This window comes from Diospyros lotus, chromosome 5 (genome assembly GCF_014633365.1).
Source record: "Diospyros lotus cultivar Yz01 chromosome 5, ASM1463336v1, whole genome shotgun sequence".
NCBI classification, from domain to species: Eukaryota; Viridiplantae; Streptophyta; class Magnoliopsida; order Ericales; family Ebenaceae; genus Diospyros; species Diospyros lotus.
The window spans coordinates 31,812,778-31,837,873 of record NC_068342.1 but is presented as its reverse complement, the minus strand read 5'-3'; the positions used below and the strand labels follow the sequence as shown (position 1 = coordinate 31,837,873).

The window sequence follows — 25,096 nt, the reverse complement described above, 5'->3', positions numbered from 1 at the left end:
TAAAGCAAGGAATCGCCTCTATCTGTGAGAGAGATGGGAAGAGCAGCAGACCTTTGGAAGGGAAATAGTGAGAGCGCAGAAACGAGGAGGCATACCTTTTAAAGTCGTTTCACACGTTGCGTCCAAAAGTAAAACGCCACCGAACATCTAAATAGAGAGTTAGAAGTCACGCCACCTATCACATGCCATCACGCATTCAAAATTCCCAAGGAAATCAAAGGCTATCGTACACACCTACAACAGCGCCCACCTTACATCCCAAAGTCCCGCACAGTCTACACCACAAGGGAACATCTTGTCGCCAGGGTCAGTCCCTACTCTACAAGGATCGAAACATAGGTCATAAGTTAAAACCCCAGGAAAAGCTTTGCAGAAGAGAGCACAACCTTCCCTTCCCTACTCGGATAGCGTACATAAGTAAGAACTCAACCATACTTTGAGCAAACCCCTACAATACGAGATCCTGCTGACACACATCCACAGTGACCAACACCTTTCGCCTTCTTGAAGCTACACGCAGCATCACCAGGCTGCCACCTGTCACGCATCCAAGGGATTACCAGTCACGGTCCAAATAGCACCCTCACCTTCCAGAAAAAGTGGCCTCGAATCTCAAGGCCACACGCAACGTAGACCGACACATAGACAATATTCTCCTGCTTACATGTCTAGGGCCGACCTCAAAATGGCCCAGAGTCATCACCCCAGTAAAAATAAAATCGGCTCAACTGACCACCTCGGCCCCGCCTAATCCGACTCTCCAAACTGCCAAGCACAGCAAAAATTGCTCAGGCTATCCTTTTCTAGCTCGAATGCTTGTTACTAGAGCATCCGACCTGGGGGGCTATGGATCGTCCAGCCCAATCTCAACCCCTTCCCTCAGGCCCAATCTTAGCCCAATTTGATTTACCTTCTAAACCCAGCTTTGGCCCAATGCCAGCCTGCCATAGCATCATTGCAAACCCACTGGGTATCAACAAAGTAGTCTCAGATCCCATCCTCATTAATGGCGGATCCCATCCACATTAATAAGAGTCCCGTCACCACCACGTTACCACCTGGGAACCACCACCAGCGCCGGATAGCCAGTCCCATCACCTGTAAGCGCACGTCTCATGCATGCACGAGGACATCTTCTTCTCCTATATCAACCAGCTCTCTTCATAGCCAAGGTATGTTCTCTCCTCTGACCTATTGATACACTGCCTCATCTTACCATCTTACTCACTCGACCGTCAGAGTCCTTGCAGGTGCCAGCCGCCCCCCAGATGGACCCGTCGCCGGAGCCCACGCCCCGCCTCCGATCGTCCCCCTATTTTTGGTCAGGAAAGAATAGTTTGTTATTTTCTTATTTATTCGGGTTGATTGTTTGTTATGTTGATAATGTCGTTTTGATGCTTAATCACCATTGAAACGTTTTTGTGATTTGTATTGCTTTCAAGAGATTTAGTATGGATTAGACATAGTAGCAAACAATGTAGGGTCCTATAATAGGTAGAGATACTATTATGCCCTGTGAAATCATTTTGTGATGATCACCATGATTGAATGCATGTTTATATTGTCGAAGGTTGAATGGAGATAGTTAATCTCATATATATACATAGAATTGAATGACCATTGAGAGAGGCTTTTGGTTGTAATTGGATCATTAATTTTCAGCCTAAGATAAGGAATAACAAGATCCGAGTAACAAACAATTGAATCATAGAAGGCTAACAGTGGATTCACAAACCCTAGTACCTTATCATTTGTGAGTTTTGAATCAAAGAAATTGTTCTAGTTGCATCTTTTATTAGTAAATTAGTTTTCATTATAGTTGAAGTCATTATTAATGTGTGTGTTAGGTTAAGATTACATTAGTTAGGGTAGACGTCAAAAGTTAATTCTCGTGGGTACGACACTTTACTTATCACTATATTACTTATCACTATATTACTTGTCACAATCCGTCCACTTGCGGGATGGAAATAGGCGGACACTAAACACTCATTTTGAAGTCAAATGACAAAACTTTCGACTAAGTGACGTTACTTGTTGATCAATTATTGTGTTATCTCCTTAACAAAGGTTTTTATAGTTAAAATAGTTAATTGGGTTTTACAAACTGTCCACTGTTTATTATATAAGCTTTTCGATTATTTTCTATCGACAATTATTGTAAACAATTCAGTCAAAAGTTTTCTTAAACTATTAACTGGTTTGTCTATTCTATCAACCACGTCGTTAAAAAATTCAAAAATCTATCGATCGATTAACAAAGTCAGTCGATCATTTTTATTGTAGAAATTTCAACGGCTAATTATACTTAATTTATACTTGTTAGGTTTTTTTCTTTAATGGTTATATTTCAAGAAGAGATGACAAGTTTATAAATAGAAGAAGATTTCAAGCTTAAAAAGTGAGAGATTGACAATTGGGCTCAAGTTTCATATTATACATTTTCAAGTGTTCTTATACTTCATCTTTCATCATTCTTATTTTCAATCAAGGCTATTTCTCTCATTGTATTTTCTTTTCAAAGCCTTGTATTAACTTGTTATCTTAGGAAGTAGTGTGTTTTTTAGAGTGGTTACTCTCATTATCTTTATTTTACCATATACTTCCTAATTGATTGTGGTAGAAGAACTAACTTGGGAACAAGTTGACGTAAACAGTTGTAGTTTGCAACTTAAAAAAGTTTTATAACAGATTTCAAAATCTCTAGCGAGAAGTTAGGTTGAGTTGACTGACTCTAAATTTTGTCTCTCTTGTACACTTTCACTTTTGCTTTCTTGACATCTCTTATTTCATTTCATAAGTTAGCGTTGTATTGACTTAAATTGATATTTATTTTCAAAGTTCTTCAAAATAAGCAATTTTTTTAAAAGGCTCAATTCACCGATCCTTTAAGTGTGTGGTGTCATTTTATTACACAAACCTAACAACAACAATAAAATAGTTTCTTAAGTTAGGTTGCAATTACATGTGGGTATTTCTTGACTGATTAATTAAACCAAGATGATTTTGAGATGTGATAAAGATTCTTTTTATTACCTTTGAAATTAATTCTCATTGAAATAAAAGTATCAAAAAGGTTTTTATTATGGGTCTTAAATACATTTTTTTTAGATAATGTATTCATTACAATTCATATTTAAGCTCAAATAATTTTCATCGATTAAAAATAAGGTATATGCAACACAATGTATTTGAAAATAAAATTCATGGTCAGAAAAAATAAAAATCCCTATATTAAATTAAATGTACAAAATCATAGGCAAAAATTCCTAGCCGGAGAAATTACGCACGCACTGTTATAGTTACATTGGTGTTATAATTTTGTGGTGGAGGCGAGGGAACGAGCATTTGCCAGAGTGGACAAAGGAAGGAAAAGATTGGATGGTGTTCCTTATCCCAAAGAATCAGCCTTTTGGATTTGACTGTCTCACTCTAAACCCACACTATCACCGGACTGAAATCCCAATCCCAATCCCTCCTCCATTACTTGCAGACACAGGCAGAGCTCTCTCTCTGTCTCTCTCTCTCAAATGGAAGCTCTATTCATTAACCCATCTCTCTCCCGCCTCAAAATCTCCTCCACCCTCCGCCCTTCCGCCGCCCCGCTTTCTCTCTCCTCCTCCCATCGCATTCTCCGACACTCCCCCCACCACCCATTTACCCTCCGAGTCTCCGCCGTCGACAATCCGCAACAACCACCGCAACTTCAAGAAGCACAAGTCACCTACGAAGACTACGACGAAGACGAATCCTACGGTGAAGTCGACAGGATCATCGGCAGCAGAGCGCTGCCGGCCGGCAAGGGCATGGAGTACCTGATCCAGTGGAAGGACGACCACGCCCCCACCTGGGTCCCTTCCGACTACATAGCCAAGGACGTCGTGGCCGAGTACGAGACCCCCTGGTGGACCGCCGCCAAGAAAGCCGACGACTCCGCCCTCAAGCATCTCGTCTCCGCTGCCGACGGCCGGGACGTCGACGCCGTGGACGAGGACGGCCGGACCGCCCTCATCTTCGTCGCTGGCCTCGGCTCCGAGCCCTGCGTCCGGCTGCTGGCCGAAGCCGGCGCGGACGTCAACCACCGCGAGAACAGCGGCGGCTTGACGGCGCTTCACATGGCCGCCGGCTACGTCAAGCCGGGGGTCGCCGAGTTGCTCATCGAGTTCGGCGCCGACCCGGAAGCCGCCGACGATAGAGGGCGCACGCCGCTGGATCTGGCGAGAGAGATTCTGAAGGTGACGCCAAAGGGGAATCCGATGCAATTCGCTAGGAGGTTGGGACTGGAGAAAGTGATAAACGTTCTGGAAGAAGCAATATTCGAGTACGCCGAGGTGGAGGAGATAATGGAGAGGAGAGGGAAAGGGGATAAAGTAGAGTATTTGATCAAGTGGAAGGATGGCGGAGATAACGAGTGGGTGAAGGCGGCGCTAGTGGCGGAGGACCTGGTGGCCGACTTCGAGGCAGGGCTGGAATACGCTGCGGCCGAGTGCGTGTTGGGGACGAGGGAGGGGCAAGATGGTAAAAAGGAATATCTCGTCAGATGGGCGGATATAGAAGAAAGCACTTGGGAGCCTGAAGAGAACGTTGATCCTGATTTGATCAAGGAGTTTGAAGAGGGCCTGAGGCCCACCAAGAATGATCCTATGGGCTATGCGGGGGAGGCCCGATTGAGCGCGGGTGGTGGTGGTTCGTAGCTCTGCTTATTGGGCCCATATTGAATCCTTTTGTAGAGCGGGTACGGGTCTGTTTTAATTTTTGGGAAGTTCGTAAATATTGGAAGTCTTGTTGGTAGCTTACGGCCATTCCATTTGATTTTTGTGTTGTTTTAAATATTTTATCTTTATAGAAAGAAAACGATGTTTCATGCATTATTTTAGAGTTTTAAGAAAAATAAATAGACCAGTGATGCAAAAATTTAACTACCAATATATTTGTTCCAAAACGATGGATCATCAACGAAGCTCCCAACTCTTTGGGTCTATAAAACAAATATTTGTGAGATTTCCTTGGGACTTGTTGGGATCATCACTTTGGTGCTTAAAGTTAGAGAATTGTTTTAATGGTTACTCTAGAGAAGAGATCTTATTCGTAATACTTTCGAGATAATTCTTCATTTAGAATTAAATTTTCTTAATCTCAAGTTAAAAGATCATATTAAAAAGAAGAGTAAAAGTTAAATATTTTTTGAAATACCCAATTCACTTCCTTCTTGAATATTTATCTGAGCAACACTTCCCAAACTCAGTGTAGTCCAACATGTACATCTCAATCCTAGTGTTGAACCTTATGAGCTCCCTCAACCTAAACCACTCTGCAAAGTCCGTGAGGTTACAAAAAATCTCCCTAGCATAATTATGCTAAGACAAGTATGTGTTCGATGTAATTAAGCAAACCCTGTTACCAATATTAGACATTTTTACAATCTTTTCTTACTTGATTGCTTCTCTCCTTTGTATACTTTTGTTTGATAAATATATACACCTATGAGACTAGTGGGTCGAAATAAAAGAAGTTAAAATTAAAATAGTATAAAGAAAGCAAGAAGTCATGACAGACCCTTAATTAAACATTACATAATATATGAATGAGGATATGTTTAAAAGTTGAAATATATATGTATATATAAGTACTCTACCTATTGGGATTATTAAAACATATATTACATGTTTCCTATCAAATGTGCTTAATAAAAGGAACTTTCTAATTCGCTCCCTTGATTCTTAAAGAGTCATCCATGCATATGTTAGCATCTCATCAACATTAGCGAAAAGATTCCCTAAGATTACTTTAACCAATTCATCACATCCCATGCAACAACGGAAGGGACTAAATTGTTACAAGGTGTTTCAAGCCTTGTTAAATGTACTAATTATATAATAAATACAAACTAATGTTTAATGTTAATACTTACTGCATGTTTAGCAATTTATGGCCCCTTACCATCATATGAAATCTCCAAATCAACTAGCATTAGCCCTTTTCTACCATCTCATTTCTTTTTCATCATTTTCTTTTTCTTTTTTTCTTTTTTAGTTTCGCACCATCACGAGTGCCCCTAATGCTCCATTCTAAGAAGGGGAGTTAAATCCAGCATACCTGGGCAAGCGGCCGCAAGAGAATTCGAACCTGGGATCCAAGCTTTCCTACCCTTGCGGAAACTACTCGGCACCCTGGGGGGCTTTTTTTATATTTTTTTCTCATCCTTTTCTTGTCCTTGTTAGGTGAGGATGACTTTGATTGTATGTCCCTAACTGTGATATTTTATTTCTACACACTTGCTTATTAACAATGAGGTAAACAAATTATAATTAGTTTCATATGGGTATGTCGAAGTTGCATTTCATCTCATATAAAGTACTATTATTATTATTTCAAGAAGGATTGAGGAAGAGAAGAAGACAGTGATGATGATACAAATGTTGGTGTGAATTTTTGGTGGTTGAGGCCACATTTTTTGGAAATATATTTTGATTTGAAGATGACATATAAGCTTACATGAAGATACTCTCTCTATTTTGTTGGTGAATGTAAACAAATATAGTTTGAACATACAGATTAGGCAGTTTTTTTTTTAATGAATGTTGCATTTTTTAGAATGTATTCCTTGTATATCTATTAGACTTATTTTGGAAAATGAATAGAGAGTATAATCCAGCAATTAAACTCTACACCTAGATAGATGATGTAATTAAACCTTTTGATAATGCCAAGAACTTGAAACTTTTGTTTAAATAACTGTCCTTGTTGAATATAAGTGTTGTTAAGTTTGTTGTTAAATTTGTTCTTATGATGAATGTTCTATGTAAAACTTTAATGTAATCATATTTTTTAAAGGTTGCTTTGATATTTATAAGATCAAGGAATATTTATATAGGATATTCATGGTTCATCTATGTGCTCTATCAATGCTTTCATATATGATGTGTTAGACTTTATTGTTTTGATCTGCTAAGGTTGAGAACTTTATTTTGTTAAATAATTTTTTTTTTTTGTTAATGAGCTTGCTGTTGTTTTCCTTTGATAATCTTTTGATGATGAAAAACTTTATATTTTTGGAACTTGAAAATAAAAAATTAAAATATCTCTTTGTATGAATTTTCAACTTGAATGACAATATTAGAATCTCAAAGATAATTCATTTTAAAGTCAAATGAGATATATTTTATCTTTGGAAATAAGAAATGAAAAATCCAAACAATGCCAAAGGTTAAATGAATATTTTGTAGTTCAAAATTGTTTGACAATTTTTTACAAACTATTGACAGTTTTTCAAAATTGTTGACATTTTTTTACAAATTTTTGACAATTTTTACAAATTGTCGATCGTTTTAGAAAAGAGTAAACTATTTCTAGTCTTAATTGAATGAGATATGCAAAAACTGTAGACTGTTCTTGTGAATTGTCGACCAAGCAATTTTTCACTCTCTATTCTTTTCACAAAAGTTCAAAATCTATCAATATTGACTATATAGTATCTACTTTTTCTTAAAAAGTCAACTTGTTGCTTTAATTTGTCAACCATTTGTCAAAGAAGTCGGCCTCTTTTATAAAAGAGTTGACCATTTGCCCAAAGCCATTATGCACTTCAATTTTGCTAAAGAAAACTATCGACTGATTTGGTAAAACTGTCGACCATTTCATCACTAATATCTTGTAACGGCTAGTTTTTACAGGCTCTAATAACTATTAACAGCTAGTTTTTCTTCATTACTCATAGAAGCCTATAAATACAGCTCAAACAATGCCAAAGGTTAAATGAACATTTTATAGTTCAAAATCGTTGATAGTTTTTTTCAAACTGCTGACAATTTTTCAAAACTGTTGAAATTTTTTACAAACTTCTGATAGTTTTTATAAATTCTTGACCGTTTTAGAAAATAGTCAATCTTTTTTAGTCTTAATTGAATGAGATAAGCAAAAACTGTCGATCGTTCTTGTGAATTGTCGAATGTCGACCGAGTAATTTTTACTCTCTGTTATTCTCATGAAAGTTCAAAAATCTGTCTACATTAACTATATAGTGTCAATTTTTTTCTTAAAAATTTGACTTGTTGATTAAATCTGTTGACCATTTGCCCAAAGCTATTATGTACTTTAATTTTGTCGAAGAAAACTGTCGACCAGTTTGATAAAACTATTGACCATTTCTTCACTAACATCTTGTAATAGCTAGTTTTTTCAAGCTCCAACGACTATTAATGGCTAGTTTTTATTCATTACTCATGGAAGCCTATAAATACAGGCCAATGAAGCATTGCAAAAGGCGAATGGATGAAAATGAATTGAATTAAGCTTACAAAAGTTATTCATCTTCTTACAAGTGCTTGTGCTTTCATTTTTTTTTATCTCGAAAGGCTATAAATATCATTTGTAATATTTGTTTTAGCCTTTGTATTTTCATTTGAAAGATCATTGTAACTAAGAGAGTTATCTCTTAGATTCACTCTTCATTGTAACTTATTATTGCTTAGCTTGTAAGCTAAAGGCTTATTGGGTTTTGGTAAGAGGTTTGTATTTTCTAGCGAGTTATGTTAGAGAACCTACTTGGTAAAGTACAATGTTTTAATGGATTTAGAAATTCTTAGTAGGAAGCTAAAATGGTAGAGTAGACTAGTTGAGTCAAACCATTATAAATCTCGTGTCATTTTTCATTCTTCCTTTATATTTTTCAAACCTTGCATTTACCATTTTTCATTTGTTGTTATATTACACTAAAACCTCATTTCAAGCAAAAAAATTTAAATTTCTAGCAATTTTTTAAATACTCAATTCACCCCCCCTCTTGGGTGATCGAGAAATTAAAACTTTTTAGAAGGTTTTGAAAAAAAATAATAATAATGAATTGTAAATAAAAGCACAATCAAAATGAATGTTAGAGACACAAGGATTTTAGAATGGTTCAACTAAACTCAGCCTAATCTACTACCTTAACTTCCCACTAAGGATTTTAAACTAATTCACTAAAATCTTCTACTTGATCCTAAGTAGACTCTTTAGTCTAAGACTAGGATATACAATCTTTTACTATCAAAGTAGGTGTCACAGCCTAGGCAACCACCTTCAAAAGTTTTTTGCCTAGCTTAAACTAATATACCCAGGATCTCCCCCCCGCAGACCTATTGTAGCATGCCGAATCCCACATCAGTTTGCTAGGGGGGAGATCCTAGGTATATTAGTTTAGGGTAAGCAGCCCAAGTTGTGACAATATGGTATCAGAGCTGACCCGCTAATCTGGTGGTGGTAGGGGTCGTGCAGTGGGGACATTGCACATCCCGAGAGGCGGATGGGGCGTGAATTATTATAGCATATTGAATCCCACATTAGTCTGTTAGGGAAGAGATCTTGGGTATATTAGTGCAACCTTTTGAAGGTGATTGCCTAGGCTGTGATAGTATGGTATTAGAGTTAACTCGTTGGTCCGGCGGTGGTGGGGGTCATGTAGTAAGGACACTGCACATCCCGAGAGGGGATGGGACGTGTGTTACTGTAGCTTGTCGAATCCCACATTGATCTTCTAGAAAGGAGATCCTAAGTATATTAGTTTGGCTTAGGCAACAACCTTTTGAAGCTGGTTGCCTAGGTTGGCCCTCTAGCAACCTTGCTAGGTAAATGTAATTAATTTTACAAGAAAAGAAGATCTAAGAGATAAATTTCTCAATTACAATGATCTCTCAAATATAAATACAAAGGCTTGAACAAATGATACAAATGATAATCAAAGCCTTCTGAGATAAAAATGAAAGCAAAAGTAGAATAGAAAAGTAAAAATACAAATGTTAGCTCAAATGAATTTATTCTAGCTCACTAGTCTTCTCTAGAGCTTCATTGAATTGTATTTATAGGCTTCTCCAAAGTTTGAAGAGGAATCGATCGTTATCTAGTCATTGGAGCCTACAAAACTATAAATATTAGAGAAACCTGCAACCAAAACAGTCCATAGGCTCTAAAGAACGATCGACCGGTTATATCAAAAACAAAAGAGGCGGTCGACAAGAAGGCTAAAAACGATTAATTGAAAATGATGCAATAGCGACTGAGCTTAGCCGAGGGCATGCATAAAACGATTGACATGCTTGGAAAAATGGTTGACTCCTTTTCAAAAATGCTTAACTCCTTGGCATTAGATTTTAAAACATGGTTTTGGGCAACTTTGGCTACAAAATGAGTTTTCTTGCCCAGAAAATATTTTGACACTTCTTAACACATTTCATTTCAACCAAGTACCCAAAATTCATTTCAAAATGAATATTTTTAAATGCCAAGAATGTAAAGTTTTTTATCATCAAAACATTATCAAAGGCAAAACAACAATCTCTCCATTTTTTGGGATGACAAAACTTATCATGAAATACCCAAAATTCTCCCCCTTTTTGTCATAAATCAAAAAGGATAAAATGCACAAAGATTTAAAAGCTAACACTTGCTTTACCTATTTAAAGGTTGTTTTAGGATTTTAAGGAATATTCTAAATATCCATAATGCATGACTATCATGTGGAGCTCATGGTATTTTAAGTGTCCAAAATATGTGGCAGCATTTCTTGAGAAACAATTTGTCTCACATATTTATAGTCTTGATATTTGTGGATTAATCCATAAATCCTAGATTGTTTATTTGATTTTTAATATTACAAATACCTAAAGTTCTCAAAGTCCTGAATTTCAAGAGGGAACTCTCGAAGAACTTATAAAGTTGAATGTTTGTTGCTCGTCAAGCAAAATCATTCATGTATTTGAAAGAATTTAGAACTTATTGAATTCAGCAACAATTGATCAAGCTGTTGTGATTTCTTAAGGTATAAATACGCACTATTCATATGTGTATGATGCATTTAAGTGATTAAATATATTCTATTTCAATCGAATGAAAGGTAAGCCATTCAACTTATGTGTATTCTTGTTTTGATAAATACGAATGAAATATCATGATGTTCAAGTTCCTACATTTTTTTATATGCTGTGAATTCATGAATGAGCCAAGTAGAATGTTTTTTTAAGAAAATAAAATCTTCTAATTTAGTAACAAGTGTTGTACTCAACTTATTATCATTAAGAAATTTTTTTGAATATCTTACATTTCGACTCTAGTAGAGCTTTATAAAGTTTGCAAGTAAATGTAATTGGAAAGATAGTTTTGACCATCTTTCACAAACAACACTTGAGTAATCATATGTTAGTGCTTGGATGGATAAGTGTTTGAGCCCTTATGCATGATTCGAGTGAATCTTAAATTCATAACTACTTGAGTAGGAGATCAACTGGCATTCAACTGAATGAAATAAGTAAGATTAAAATTTTATCTATTCTACCACTCGAGTGATCTCTTGTTAGGTATCGAGTAGAACATATTTAGGCTTGAATAATCAAGTAGATTAAGCGCCAATCAAATACCTAAAACAAAATAAAGAGCAGGGTTCTGCATCTCGTTATCAAATCAACTACTAGGATTGGTATGATTAGTGATAACATGAAAAATTGAATACCAAAATTTAGTCAATAGAGTATTCTCTCCATAACATATCTAAAAATCGATGGAAGGCTATCAAGTGTTCAAGTAGTGCTATCCATCTAATCAAGTGTATAGTTCTATCTAGTCAAGTGAATTAGATATGATAGAGAATGATTCTTTGTAATTTATAAAGTTATCGACTGAGAGATTTGTCCATTCGAGTGAATTTGAGTTCAATTGACTCAAGTAGAGAATGACTCTCTATATTTCAACCTTGTTATAACAAGATCTCGTGTTGAAATTCTTGTGTGTAGTTTTGTATTTATCATTCTTCTTAGTAAGAAGTTTTCTAGCTGGAAGTGTTAATGAGATATCTAGCGGTTGTATTAAGCTATGGTTTGCAGTTCAATGATTTAGCAGATTTGAATATCTCTAGCTAGGAGCTAAATTAGCGAGCATAGGTTGGGGATAGCCAAACCACTTTAAAATCTTCTCATCTCCTGTGCTTTTTCTTTTTCTCAAAGTTTTTCAATACATTGTACTTTAAACACAAAATTTTCAACATTCATATTATCCATCTTTTTTTTCTTAGGTGTGTAGTGCGATACAAGAAAATGTTGTCTAACATCTTTTGTTTGACTTCTTATTCTCCTCTTTTTCTTGATGAAAGAGAAAAGTTAAGGTTGTTTGTATAGCCTTTTTATGTTGAATACACAATTAAGTAGAGGAAGCCATTATATCTTTAAAAAAAAGACTTATTGAACCTTTTGTACTGAGATATTATCTCTGAGGGGAAGAAAACACTCTTAAGGACTATCTATCTATGGCCTGCCTCTATCTTAATTCTTCTATGATTCTTAGTTCAATTGTTTGAGTTTTCTATTATTGTTTGTGATTCATATTGCTATAGTTGCTCAAATCCAAATTTTTTAAGCATTCTCCTAATTATTTTTTCTAACAAGAATTGCAGAGACTCGGAAGATTTGAGATGGAGGTTTGTGAATTTTCTAGTCTGTTTTACAAATTTGTGTTGCCATTCTTAATTTCCTGTAACTTTGTCATCACTAATTGGAAATTTGTCTTAGAAATCTCAAATCACTCTCTTTCATATCATTTGGGTTTTATTTAAGTTCAAAATACGATCAACCCATTATATGTTTTGTCCAACTTCAGATTCAAATAACTTTTAATCTATTAAACAAATTGTTATACATATTTTTCGCACCACTTCTTATGAGCTAGACTCAGTTTAATAGGCTGGCCCAATAGCCAAAAGCCTAGTAAGCCCAGCTAAGCTCATTAGGCAAGCTCGTATATCGCTGAAATTCGAGCTCAAATCGCTGTACCAAGCAAGCTCCCAGCAAGGCTTCCAGCCAGCTCTCAGCGATATACCCAACGAGCTGCCCACAATACTTCTAGCTCATTGGCCAACAATTCAACTCGCCGGTCAAATTATTCAGCTCGCATTACAACACTGTTCCTAAATAACTGGAGGCAGGGACCCACCTACTTTATCTGATGCAAATCAGATCCCTTGTAATACGGAACCCCGCTCCCAATTTTATGGAGATGATAAGGACATCTTGTCCCCTATGATATCATCTCTACACTTTTGTATTTTATGCAATTGTAAACATCATTCACTATAAATAGGGGTTGAAACACCATTGTAAAGGGGAGAGAACACCGATAATACTATACTGTTACTCTGCCGGAATACCCAGAGAACAGTCATGGAGTAGACATCATTCTGGCCAAACCACATAAAATTCCCTTATCCTTGCTCCTACTTAGTCCTTCATCCTTGCATTTTGGGCTTATTTACTCATTGCAGGCCTACGAATCCCGGTCGGATAATTCTAAATGTCGATATTTTGACACTAGAGGAAGGGGCCGCTCTGATCGATTAGCCATGGCAAGAGGAAGGAACACGCAAAGCTCTGATGCGATGGCTGATTTCCCAGAAAATCATCTCTATCAACCGTAGGACGTTCCATTAGCTGGAGGACCCCTTGCTTTTGCAGCGGGTGCCTCTTTTCCACCGCCAGTTGGAGTCACCATCGGTATGCCCCCAAGGGCTCCGGTCTAACCCGTCGCTCAGACCACTAGGGTGGAAATGATCTAAGCCTGGAAACAACACTAGGAAGCATTAGAGAACACAGTCATGCAGCTCGCTAACGCGATCAGGGTCCTCGCCCAAGCTCAGGCGCAGGCTATCCAGAGACCACCATAAATCCCTTCACCCCGTAGGACTCACATCTGCAGGAAGAGAGACCCCTACTGAGTAAGAGGATATCGGAGATAATTATTCACCTCCAAATCATCATTCTTCGAAATAGGAAAGAAGCAAAATATCGCAAGCCCAGCGATCTGCGATCCTGGACTCTACCGTTGAGGAGTTGTGTCAAATAGTCTGACAATTGGAGGCGTAATAGGGGGTCCGTGGCCAAAATAATAGCCATGGGGACAGAACGCCATTCACTAGAGAAGTTGAGCTCGAACCTCTCCACCGTAGCTTCAAAGTCCCGAGTATGCCACAGTACAACAAGGACAGTGACCCCTATGACCACCTAGACACATTCAATGTCTAGATGGATTTGCAAATAATTAGCTCGCTGGTCAAATATCGTGTCTTCCCAGCGACCTTGGGTGATATTCCCCGAGCTTAGTTCAGGGGCCTACTGCCTTGCAGTATCAACAGTTAGGAGGAGTGCCAACGAAGATTTCTCAATCAATACAGGGCGCTGAGAAGGCAGCTCGCCCCTCTGTGTCACTCACCACAATGTTCCAGAGGACAAACAAGTCTTTGAAAGACTATATAACTAGGTTAGGCGCGAGGTGAGCAATATCGAAGATCCATTCGATGAAAGCGTTCTAACTACGATATCTGCATGCCTCCCAAAAGATGGGAAGCTCTATGAGAGCATTTGTAGGACCCCTGCTAAAGACTTGGGGGAATTCTAAGAACGAGCTGCCAAGGAGATTAGGTGGGAAGACTTTTTGGCTTGAAGAAGCCCACCGGACCAAAAGAAAAGGCTGGGGGCTCCAACCAGAATAAGAAAATAAATAACAGAGACAATGGAAGGGAAGCTCGGGGAGAATGCTCGAACAACCAGGTCTCCAAGCGAGCTCGCAAGGCCGAGAGAGAAGGGTGACCTCTGCGATTAGGTTGCTTTGACAGCTACTATGCCCTGTCTGATCCCCAAGAGAGGATCTTTGCCATGGAGAGAAACAGGGAGGAGTTCGAGAAGCCCAACTTGATAAGGACTCCCAACAAATTCAGAAACAAGGAAAAATTATGTGCATATCATAACGAGGCAAGCCATAACACCTTCGAATGCTATGCTCTAAGGGATGCCATTGAGGACCTTATCAGAAGAGGTTGGCTGAGGGACTATGTGGTGCGACCGACCAATCAGTCGACCCAACAACTAGCACAGCAACTGCCTCCCCCCAATGATGAATGCTCGCCGGTAATTTGAACAATCTACACAATTCATGGTAGACCTCATCTCCCTGGAACTTCCCACAAGTCCCACGACAGGTACGTGCATGAAGCCAACTACGTCTTGTTGACAGGGTCAAACGAGTAGCTCACACCCGCAAAGCGAGCTAGGGGGATGATAAAGAAGATCATTTTCTCGGAAGAAGAGGCCGAAGATGTCCATTTGCCACACAATGACGCCCTCATTATACAGGCCCGGATCGACAATGCCAAAGTGCGAAAGATAATGGTGGACATAGCCAGCTTGGTGAATGTAATATACAGAGCTTGCTTTGATCAAATGAGACTAGGACCAGAGCAATTGAGCTCATCCTTGGAGCCACTCTATGGGTTCACAAGTGATGCGGTGGTCCCTACTGGGTAGATTAGTCTCCCTTTTATTGTTGGAGATGTAGATCGCCAGGCCACCACATTTATGGAATTCCTTATTGTAGACTGCCCTTCAGCGTACAACAACGTGCTCGGGAGGCTGGTAATGAATGACCTAGATCTAGTCACCTCGACTAGGTCACTAATAGTCAAGTTCCTGACCCCCAATGGAGTATGGTGCGTACGAGGTGAGCAACACCTTGCAAGGTACTACTATAAAGATGCCCTAAAAATGGGGGCTAAAGGGAAGAAAGTGAATTTCATTGCAAGAAGCAACCAGCGACCTGCCAGCCAAAAGGGTGTTAGCTATGATTTGGACCCCCGCGAGGTGGTGGAAGAGCTCGAAGACATTCTAGTCAACGAGATGGATGAGGAAAGATGCCTCAAGCTGGGGAGGAATCTGCCCCCCCCCCCCCCCCCCGAGGTAAAGTCCCAACTCACCAATTTCCTTAAAACTAACCTCGATATGTTTGCATGGAATCATGAGGATATGGTAGGAATAGCCCCAGAAGTGATGTCGCACAGGCTTAATGTAGATCCCAGCTACCAGCCAGTGCGTCAGAAGAGGAGGCTAATGACTCTTGAGCGCTATGCCGCTCTTAAAGAAAAAGTGGACAAGCTCTTGACAAATGAGTTCATTAGAGAGGCCCACTACCTGGTCTGGGTAGCTAACCCAATCATGGTAAAGAAGAAAAATGGGAAGTAAAAGACCTATATCGACTTCACCAACCTGAACAAGGATTTCCCTAAGAATAGCTTTCCTTTCCCAAGAATCGATCAGCTCGTGAATGCTACAGCTAGTCATCAACTCCTCAGCTTCATGGATGCTTATTTGGGCTACAACCAGATTCCTATGAACCCCAACGACAAAGAACACACCTAATTTATTACTGACTGGGGGCTTTATTATTATAAGGTGATGCCCTTCGGGTTGAAGAATGCTGGTGTGATCTATCAAAGGCTGGTGAATATGATGTTTGAAGCACTAATCGACAAAACCATGGATGTCTACATTGATGAGATGCTGGTAAAGTCAAAACGGGCAACCAATCATGTTTCTGATTTGGAGGAGATGTTTAAGGTCCACAAGAGCTATCAGATGAAGCTTAATTCGCTCAAATGCGCCTTTGGGGTAGCCTTTGAAAAATTTATGAGATTTATGGTAAATAGTAGAGGCATTGAGGTAAATCCAGAGAAAATAAGAGCTTTGCTCGATATGAGGTCGCCCATACGAAAAAAAGATACGCAAAGCCTCAACGATCAAGTCGCGGCCCTAAGTCGATTCATTTATAAGGCAACTGATAAATGTGCCCCATTCTTCGAGCTACTGAAAAAGGCATGAGATTTCGAGTGGATAAAAGAATGTGAGTCCGCATTCCAATAGTTGAAGGAGTATATGGGACGAGCTTCGCTCCTTCCCAAGCCTAAAGATGGAGAAAAGTTGACCCTATACTTGAGGGTGTCTCAACACGTTCTCAGTGCGGCTCTTGTTCGAGAGGATGAAGGGGTGCAGCACTCCGTGTATTATGTCAGCAAGAGCCTGATCGATGAGGAGACAAGGTACACACCGATGGAAAAGCTCGCCTACTGCCTGGTAATGGCATCAAGGAAACTATGACCTTATTTTCAAGCTCATCAGATTTGAGTCTTGCCCAAGTACCCAATGAGGCAAATCTTGCAAAAGCCAGACACCTCAGATCGCTTACTAAAGTGGGCCATCGAGCTCGCCCAGTTTGATATAGAGTACAAATCGAGGACAGCGATAAAGGGGCAAGCATTGGCAAACTTCATCGTTGAATTCACTAGACCAGCTGAAGAGGAACCAGAAAGCTCGGAAGGACCTTCCTAGGAGCTATATGTGGACGGATCATCAAGTGAAAAGAGGGCTAGAGATGGGGTCATGTGAATAAGCCCCAAAGGCCATAGAATCCTCTATGCTTTGAGATTCGACTTCCCAACCACCAATAATGAAGCTAAGTATGAGGCACTGGTAGTAGGACTTCGCTTGGAAAATGAGGTGCGAGCTAAATCCCTAGTAATTTTTAGCGACTCTCAGCTGATTGTTAATCTGATACGAGGAGACTATCAAGCCAGGAATACAAAATGGCAGCATACTTGCAAAAAGTACGTGAGCTCCTGGCGGCCTTCGAGAAGTATGAGATACGCCAAATTCCCTGATCACAAAACTCTTATGTTGATGTACTGGCCTACCTAGCAACTACCAAAGATGCGAAATTCTTGGGGGCCATACCAATAGAGTTCTTGGCTACCCCGAGCACAAATCAGTAAGATGAAATGCTGACGATTGACGTGCCCTAAGGCTCATGGATGAATCCCATTCTAGATTACCTCCAAAACAGGAAGCTTCCGGAAGATAAGTTGGAGGCACGAAGGCTACGAGCTCGAGTAGCTCGATACTACATCTACGACGATAGATTATATAAGAGAGGGTTTTTAGCCCCACTTCTGAGATGCATTGATAGCACTGACTGTCAAACTGTGCTGGAAGAAATTGACACGGGCTATTGCAGTAATCATGCTGGAGCACTTTTATTGGCACAAAAGGCACTTTGGTAAGGGTTTTACTGACCTATAATAAAGCAAGATGCTACAAATCTGGTCAAGAAATGTGACAAGTGCTAAAGATTCACTAAAGTCTCGCAAACTTTGCCAGCCTACCTATGATACCCCAGAATCTAATGTAAAGGTTGAATGATGCAATAAAGTGTTTTAATGGAAGTTTTAAGCTTAAGTGTAAATGGAAATGGTTTTAAGGACTTAAATGCAAAATAAAGGATAATAATTGTCATGATAAAGGCTTGTTTGAGAAGCCTTGAGTTGGTAAAGGATAACATCTCCAAATGAATGTCATGATAAAAGCTTGTTAGGAAAGCTTTGAGTTGGTAAACTTTCATTGGAAGACTAATTGACATAATGAAGGCTTATTGAAGAAGCCTTGAGGTGGTAAAGTGTTATTGGATGATTTGTGCACAAAAGTCTTAAACCATGATTACCTTTATTTCTTAATTCAAAAGTAAATGGAGTTGGAAGCATGTTATTGGCTTGCTAAAAGATAAGGATAAGATGGGTTGAATAAAGGGTCACGTAAAGGGAAAATGGAGAAATGAGATTGGAAGAAAGGAGAAGCTTAAATAGGAAGATTGGTTATAATGATTAAAAGTCTTAACTTGGGAGACTTGACTTGAGAGACTCAACTTGTAAGACTTGAATTGGCTTGCAAAGGAAGGAGAAGATGGAGCTTATCTTGAAGGCCACGTGAAGGTGTACTTGGAAGCTTAGGATTGGAAGAAATGAAGGCTTGCTTGAGAAGATTGCAAAATTTCAAAGTTGTGATGATTACTTGGGTGGAAAATGAGCAACTTGGTGGCCAAGTAAAATCTTGAGAATTTGGGCATTTAAAGGCTATATAAAGGGGAGGAAGGGCCATGAGAAGCAAAGGAGAAAGGAAAGAAAGCAAGTGCAAGAAAAAGAAAAGAAAAAGCAAAGAAGGAAGGAAAGAGAGACCGGATTGGAAATCACCAAAAACAGAAAAGAAAGCTAAAATTTAAGTCACTGTTCTTTTCGTAGGGTCGTAGTACACTGAAATGGGAGTTCGTAGGTTTAAACAGAAGTCAAATCGGAGTTAAAATGAAGGAGTTATGGCCGTTTTAATTTTGGGTTGCAAAATAGAGAAGGGGTAGCGCGTGGCCACCCTTCCGGGGGCCCGTGAGGGCGCATCCGACCTCCGTTTAGCCTAAAATTTTCACCGTTGTTCTCCTATTTTAATTACCTAGAACCCTGTATAAAATATTCAAGGTTTGGTTTACTCAAATCCATGATTTCTGCAGAAACAGCCCCTAGTGCAAGAAACCAGGCTGTAAATCGTGCTATCGAAGGGAAAACGACCAAGGTGAGTGGTTCTCATGCATGCTTCCTCTAGTTCATTCTTGGTTTCATTTGTGAGTGGTTCTTATGCATACTCCTTGATTCCTATTGATCACTCTTGGTTTCAACTTGTGGACGGCTTGATGCTTACATCTCATGTTTCCCTATTTTCGAGCATTTCTTTCCTATTTTGCTTGCTCACGGAGTTTGTTGTTGTGGTTCGTCGATGGGATTAAACATGACTACTCTGCTCGTAGCTTGTGGATTGCATATTATATTTTCCTTGGTTTGTGCACCGTGCCTACAGGTGAGGCCGTGCCTACTTGATATTCCTTAGTTTGTACATATTCCTTCTGCTTTGTCTTCAACATGTTGTTTGGTGATGGTTGCTATTGGTGGATCAGGAACTTGTTGGCTGCTTGTTGGGAACATCACAAGGATTGGGGTAGTAATCCCATGCCCAGAGGTGGGGCCGTGCCTAGAGGTGAGGCTGAGGGGTTGGACCACGATCCTGTGCCTACAGGTGGGGCTGAGATGTTTCACACAAGTGCCGACAGGCATAGTGGTGGCTCGTAATCCCGTGCCTAGAGGTGGGGCTGAGGGATTGGACCACGACCACATGCCTAGAGGTGGGGCTTAGCCTGGAGGTGAGGCTGTGAGGTTTGACACAAGTGCTGGAAGGGATGATGGTGACTCGGGGAGGTTTTATTTTGATATGGTCTTGGAAGGTTTATACTTAATTCTGCTTGTTTCCTGGCATAACTGCATATTGCTCTTGCATGCACTGTTTCTTTCTTTCTTACCACTCACTTAGATATCATTATCTAACTTGGGTGTTTCTTACCCCTGGGGCATTCATCGTCCTAGCTTTGTCGGAAGTATCAAGTGTTTCAGGCTCTAGGTTCCAGCACGAGCAAGGATTGAGAGGTGGCACTTGGCTGATTTAGAGATGGATTTGTTTGTGTACCCGTGTAACCCCAATATTGTAATGTAAATAGTAGTCAAGATACTTAAGGATGTAATTGTGAAGTTGCTATAACTTTTGATATGTGGGTGCGTGATGGACTTTTATTTAAACTTGTGGAAATCCTAGCTATTTAGCATACTCAGGTTCAATCCTTGCTTCCGTTGATAAAGGATTTCCAATAACGCCCGAGGTCATTATTAGTATATAATGAATATCTTATTGCTTCACTGTGTAATTGAAAAGTGGGGCGTTACACTACTTATAGTAGATGAGCAGCCCATGGCCTTTTGCTATTTGGGGCATGGATCTAATCAAGCCGCTTCCAACAGCCTGCGAATGGTGCAAGTATGCCATAGTGACAGTTGACTACTTCACCAAATGGGAAGACGCAAAGGAGCTCATCCAGATCACCAATTCAAAGGTACAAATATTTACATGGAATAGCATCATTTGTAGGTTCGGAGTTCCACGACAAATGGTGACGGATAATGGAACCCAATTCACCAGCAAGTAATTCATCCAATTTTGCGAATCACTGGGGATCCAAAAAAGTTTCACGACCATGGACCACCCCCAAGCCAATGGACAGGTCGAGGCTGTCAACAAAATAATCAAGCAGATTCTAAAGACAAAGCTTGAGGCTAGAAAGGGGGCTTGGGTAGACGAACTGCAAACAGTGCTCTGGGCTTATTAAATAACAGCTCGAAGCAGCACAGGGGAAACCCCATTCTCGATGGCATTTGGGTCTGAGGCCATGATCCCAGCAGAGAACGAGGTGACCAGCCACCGGAGGGCCCCTTTCAATCCAAATGACAACGAGGAGTTGTTGGCGACAAACCTAGACCTACTTAAGGAAGTGAGAGATACAGCTCGCATGAGGGTCGTCGTTTATCAACAAAAGGTGGCTCAGTACTACAACAGAAAGGTCCGGATTCGACGTTACAATGTCAGAGACCTAGTATTACGCCTGATACTCCCAAGAGCTAGCATGGCAAGTGATGGCAATGGCACACTAGGCCCTAACTGGGAAGGCCCTTTTATCATCAAGGAAGATTTGGGTAACAGAGCATATCATCTGGAAAATATGGATGAAGCTATTCTCCCACGAGCTTGGAATGTAGAACACCTACGTCCTTACTTCCAATGAATGTAATTGTTCTTACCTATGCTCTAAATTCTTATGAATTTACGAATCTTTATGCATTACACTTTGTTTTTATTCGATTGAATATCTCAAAAATGAGGGGTAGATAGGCCACGATTTGCAAGCTGGGGCTCATTCAACTTAGTCACCGTGCTATGGCTCGTGGCTTAACTGAGCATGCATCTTGGTACCCCCTCAGGTCGTGGTTTGCGAGCTGAGAACCATTCCTCTTGACTTGATGTCATGGTTTGGAATCTACTGAACAACCACTTCCATTAAATGATTTCGAGTCAGGGTTCACTAGCTAGGGTCCTTTCATCTTGGCCCAAGCCATGGTCTGCGACCTACCTAAGTGTTTCCTCTTGACTAAATTATTTTTATTGATATTCGATTAGATATCTTTAAAGTTGCGAGATGAGACCCATTCCTCTTGACTTAATATCGTGGTTTGACATCTACTGAGTAACCACTTCCATTATACAAGTCAAAGATTCACTAGCTAGGGTCCTTTCATCTTAACTTAAGTCATAGTCTGCGACCTACCTGGGTGTTCCTTCTTGACTAACCAAACTCGTGAAAAACCATGGTATGTTAGCTGGGGTCAGCTTATGATCCGCCTGGACATATATCTTGGCAAGCTTTTCATTATTACTTATATGATATTTCGTTGGGGGGTGTTAGCTGAGGTTTCCCTTAATGTGCCTAAGTATGGCTATTTGCGACTTACCAGACACGCATCTTGATTGTCAATTATTATGCTCATCGATCACGAGTTGTTCAGCCGTGGCATATTAACTGAGATCATAAGATGATCTACCTGGACATACATCTCGACAAGGTTTTCAATATGATCTTGTTAAAGACGTGTTATCTAAGGGTTGTCTTAATTTGCCTAAAGTATGGAAGATCACACCTTATTTGATACGCATTGATGGTTATTACATCTATTGTCGATGACTTATTTTAAGCTTGCTAATCTGCGAGCTGAGAATTCTTTGGATCTATCTAGACTTATCGTTCTCAAGTTATATTCCTGAAGACTTCTTCCAAGTTATACCTTCGAGTTTATCCTGATATGCAGGAATTTCTTGGAGCTCGTGTTAAAGTCAAGTTATGAAGATCGGCTCAAGTTATATTATGAAGATTGGTTCCTATTAAAGTCTTTTTTAAACTTTGAGACTGATTGGCTTGAGTTCGTTGCAAAATTAAAGCAAGAAATGCAAGTTCAAAAAATTTTGGATTTCATTGATGAAATACATCCGTTACAAAGTAAGTAAAAAAAAAAAAAGCAAAAAGGGGCCTAGCTAGGACGAGCAGCAACTACAGCGGGCTGGACCTCGGCAGCCTCCATTGGTAGGGCCTCAACAGCTTCAGTGAGCTGGACCTTAGCAGCTTCAATTGGCTAGGCCTCAGCGCGAGCAGCTGGCGAGGTGACCTCAGATAAATCTAGCGGGGTGGAAGCCTCGGCGTTCTCAGCGTTTTCAGCCACATATTGTTTCACCTCCTTGATGGCTTCTTCACCAAAGAAGGAGAAGTCCATCATAGGATGGTTCAGCCACAGGGTGTAAAGGAACCCCGAGCAGGTGTCAGACACGGCTTTCTTACGCGCTTGAGCTATTCGAGATTCCACACCCACCTTAAGCTCATCGATGGTCACGTTCTCCATCTGCTCGCACTTGTCAGCTCGATCCACGGCCTGCTTCTTCCCATCCTTAGCCTTGAGTAGCTCCACCTCAGCCAACTTCAGCTTGTGCTGAGCCCTCTACAACTCCTCCTTAGCCTTATTTAGCTCACCGATGAGCCTAGAGTTGGTGGACTCCCACATGTTCTTTGCTTGGCGAAGCTCCTCGTCGAGATCTTTATTTCTTTGATGTGCCTCCCTCAGCCGCATCTCGGAACCCTTGGCCTCCTTTTGAGCAACAAGGAGCTCGGCAAGTTGAGTCTTCTTATCCTCCTCGAGCTTCTTTATTTGGCCCTAAAGGGACGTGTTCACCGCGTCGAGCTGAGTCTTGAAGTCTTGGTGTTGCCCTTTGAACTTCATTGTAGCAAGGGAGAGTTGTAAAACAAAAAGAATTAGCTCGAAAAAAAATGAAAGCAAAACTTACCACGAAGCTATGCCGAGCCATGAAATCATAAAGGGTCAGCCACTTCATCCCTTCATGATCCAGGGGCTTGGCACCCACACCCAAGAGTGTGGGAAGGCAGTCCAGGAAGGCGGTGAAATAGGTCCCTCCCGACATGTCCTCTGAGGCTACCTTCTTTTCGGGGACTCTAGCCCTCTTTCCCCTGTCGTCCTCCCGTTGTTGCTGCTGCTCAAGTCTTCTTTTTGAGCCCGCAACGGGGGTGTTCTGAGCCTTCCTTGCAACCTCTTTTTCACGAGCTCCTCTTGACCCCTGGTTATGAGGAATAATAGCTTGTTGCTCTTGTTGTTGTTGTTGTTGGGATCATTATTGTTGTTGTTGTTGTTGGGGCCACTGTTGGTTTTGTTGTGGCTGTTGTTCTTGTTGGTGTTGGTGATGCTTTTGTTACTATTGTTGTTGTTGATGCTACTGTTGATGAGGTCATGACCTTGATTGTTATTATTTCGACCTCCCACCCCACGAGCTTGAGCTTAGAATCGCCGACAAGGTGGCACCCAATCTGGCCCTGGATCTCTTCAGCATCGTGAGGTTGAGGTTCACCATATCTGGGGCTTGATCTTCTTTCCCCCTACTACTGGTTTCGGTAAGCTCAAAAGCGGAAGGAACAGGCTTCGAGCTTTGAACCACAATGTGCTCTCCAGCTACGATCTCAGCCTCAAGGGGAGGGGCGAGCTGGTAGTCCCTAAGCAGTTCGCCCGTCAGCTCGAGATCTTCCGAACCCGCTTTTGCAGCAACAAGGTTGTCAAGGATTTTGGTTTCTTCAACAAATAAACTTGGCCTTTCGCTTCCGAAATCTGCACAACAAAATGAAGACATCAGAACACATATATAAAGTCAAAAGAACCTATGCGAGCTAAAATGCCCTTACCCAGGGTCAGTGCGAAATTGAAGTTTTTGAGTGACAAAAGCGAGGGGTAGGAAACAAAGAACAAAGTGGACTTGTAATCGCCCATGTTGGATTTCCCCTTTACCCTGCCCTAGGAAAAGGATGGCTTTATATTCAGAGGGATGAGCTGCCAAGTAGTATAGCCCGTCCTTGGCATTCTTAAGGGAAAAAATGAATTTGATAAGTTTCAGAGATGGGGGAGAAAGCCCATACCTAAGAAATAAGAGGGTTAAGAAAGTGAGTTGGGCATACGAGTTCGGGGGTCAGTTGAAAGGGTGCGAGCTTGAGCTCGTTCAGAAGGTTGAGAAGATACAGTGTAATGGGAAACCTAAACCCAAACTCGAAGTGCTGGGGGCAAATGGCTATAAATCCAGTTGGAGGGTAGGCATGGAAGCTCGGAAAAGCAATGCACACTCGGCAATCCTTCGGGAAACGAAAATCCTGGGCACAAGTCCCCACCTCGTGGAACTTGAACTTAGAAGGGAGTTGTCTAAAAACCTCTCGCCCTTCGCTTCCTTCAGCGACCTGCCCGCTGACGGTCAGAGTAGATTCTAAAGATGTCCCTCTTATGACCTCCTCAACTCATGAGATCGCTCTCTTGGGGTTATGCATCTCTATCACAAATCTTTGGAGTTTGAGGTATCATCTTCTCCTATGATGTGGTTGCAACGCTTTTGACCCGAGTTCTCTTGAACAGAATCGGACATCTACAAAAAGAAAGGAAAAACAATTAGGTCACAAGTCGCGGACC

At 40.5% G+C, this 25,096-nt stretch overlaps 1 protein-coding gene across 1 annotated transcript; it reads left to right on the top strand.

Annotated features, from left to right (window-relative positions):
- The first annotated feature begins 3,365 nt into the window (after positions 1-3,365).
- Positions 3,366-4,871, top strand: LOC127801210 (signal recognition particle 43 kDa protein, chloroplastic). The gene has a single exon (XM_052336117.1). The coding sequence runs from the start codon at positions 3,531-3,533 to the stop codon at positions 4,692-4,694; it is 1,164 nt and encodes a 387-aa protein (XP_052192077.1). The 5' UTR covers positions 3,366-3,530; the 3' UTR covers positions 4,695-4,871.
- Positions 4,872-25,096: the final 20,225 nt, after the last annotated feature.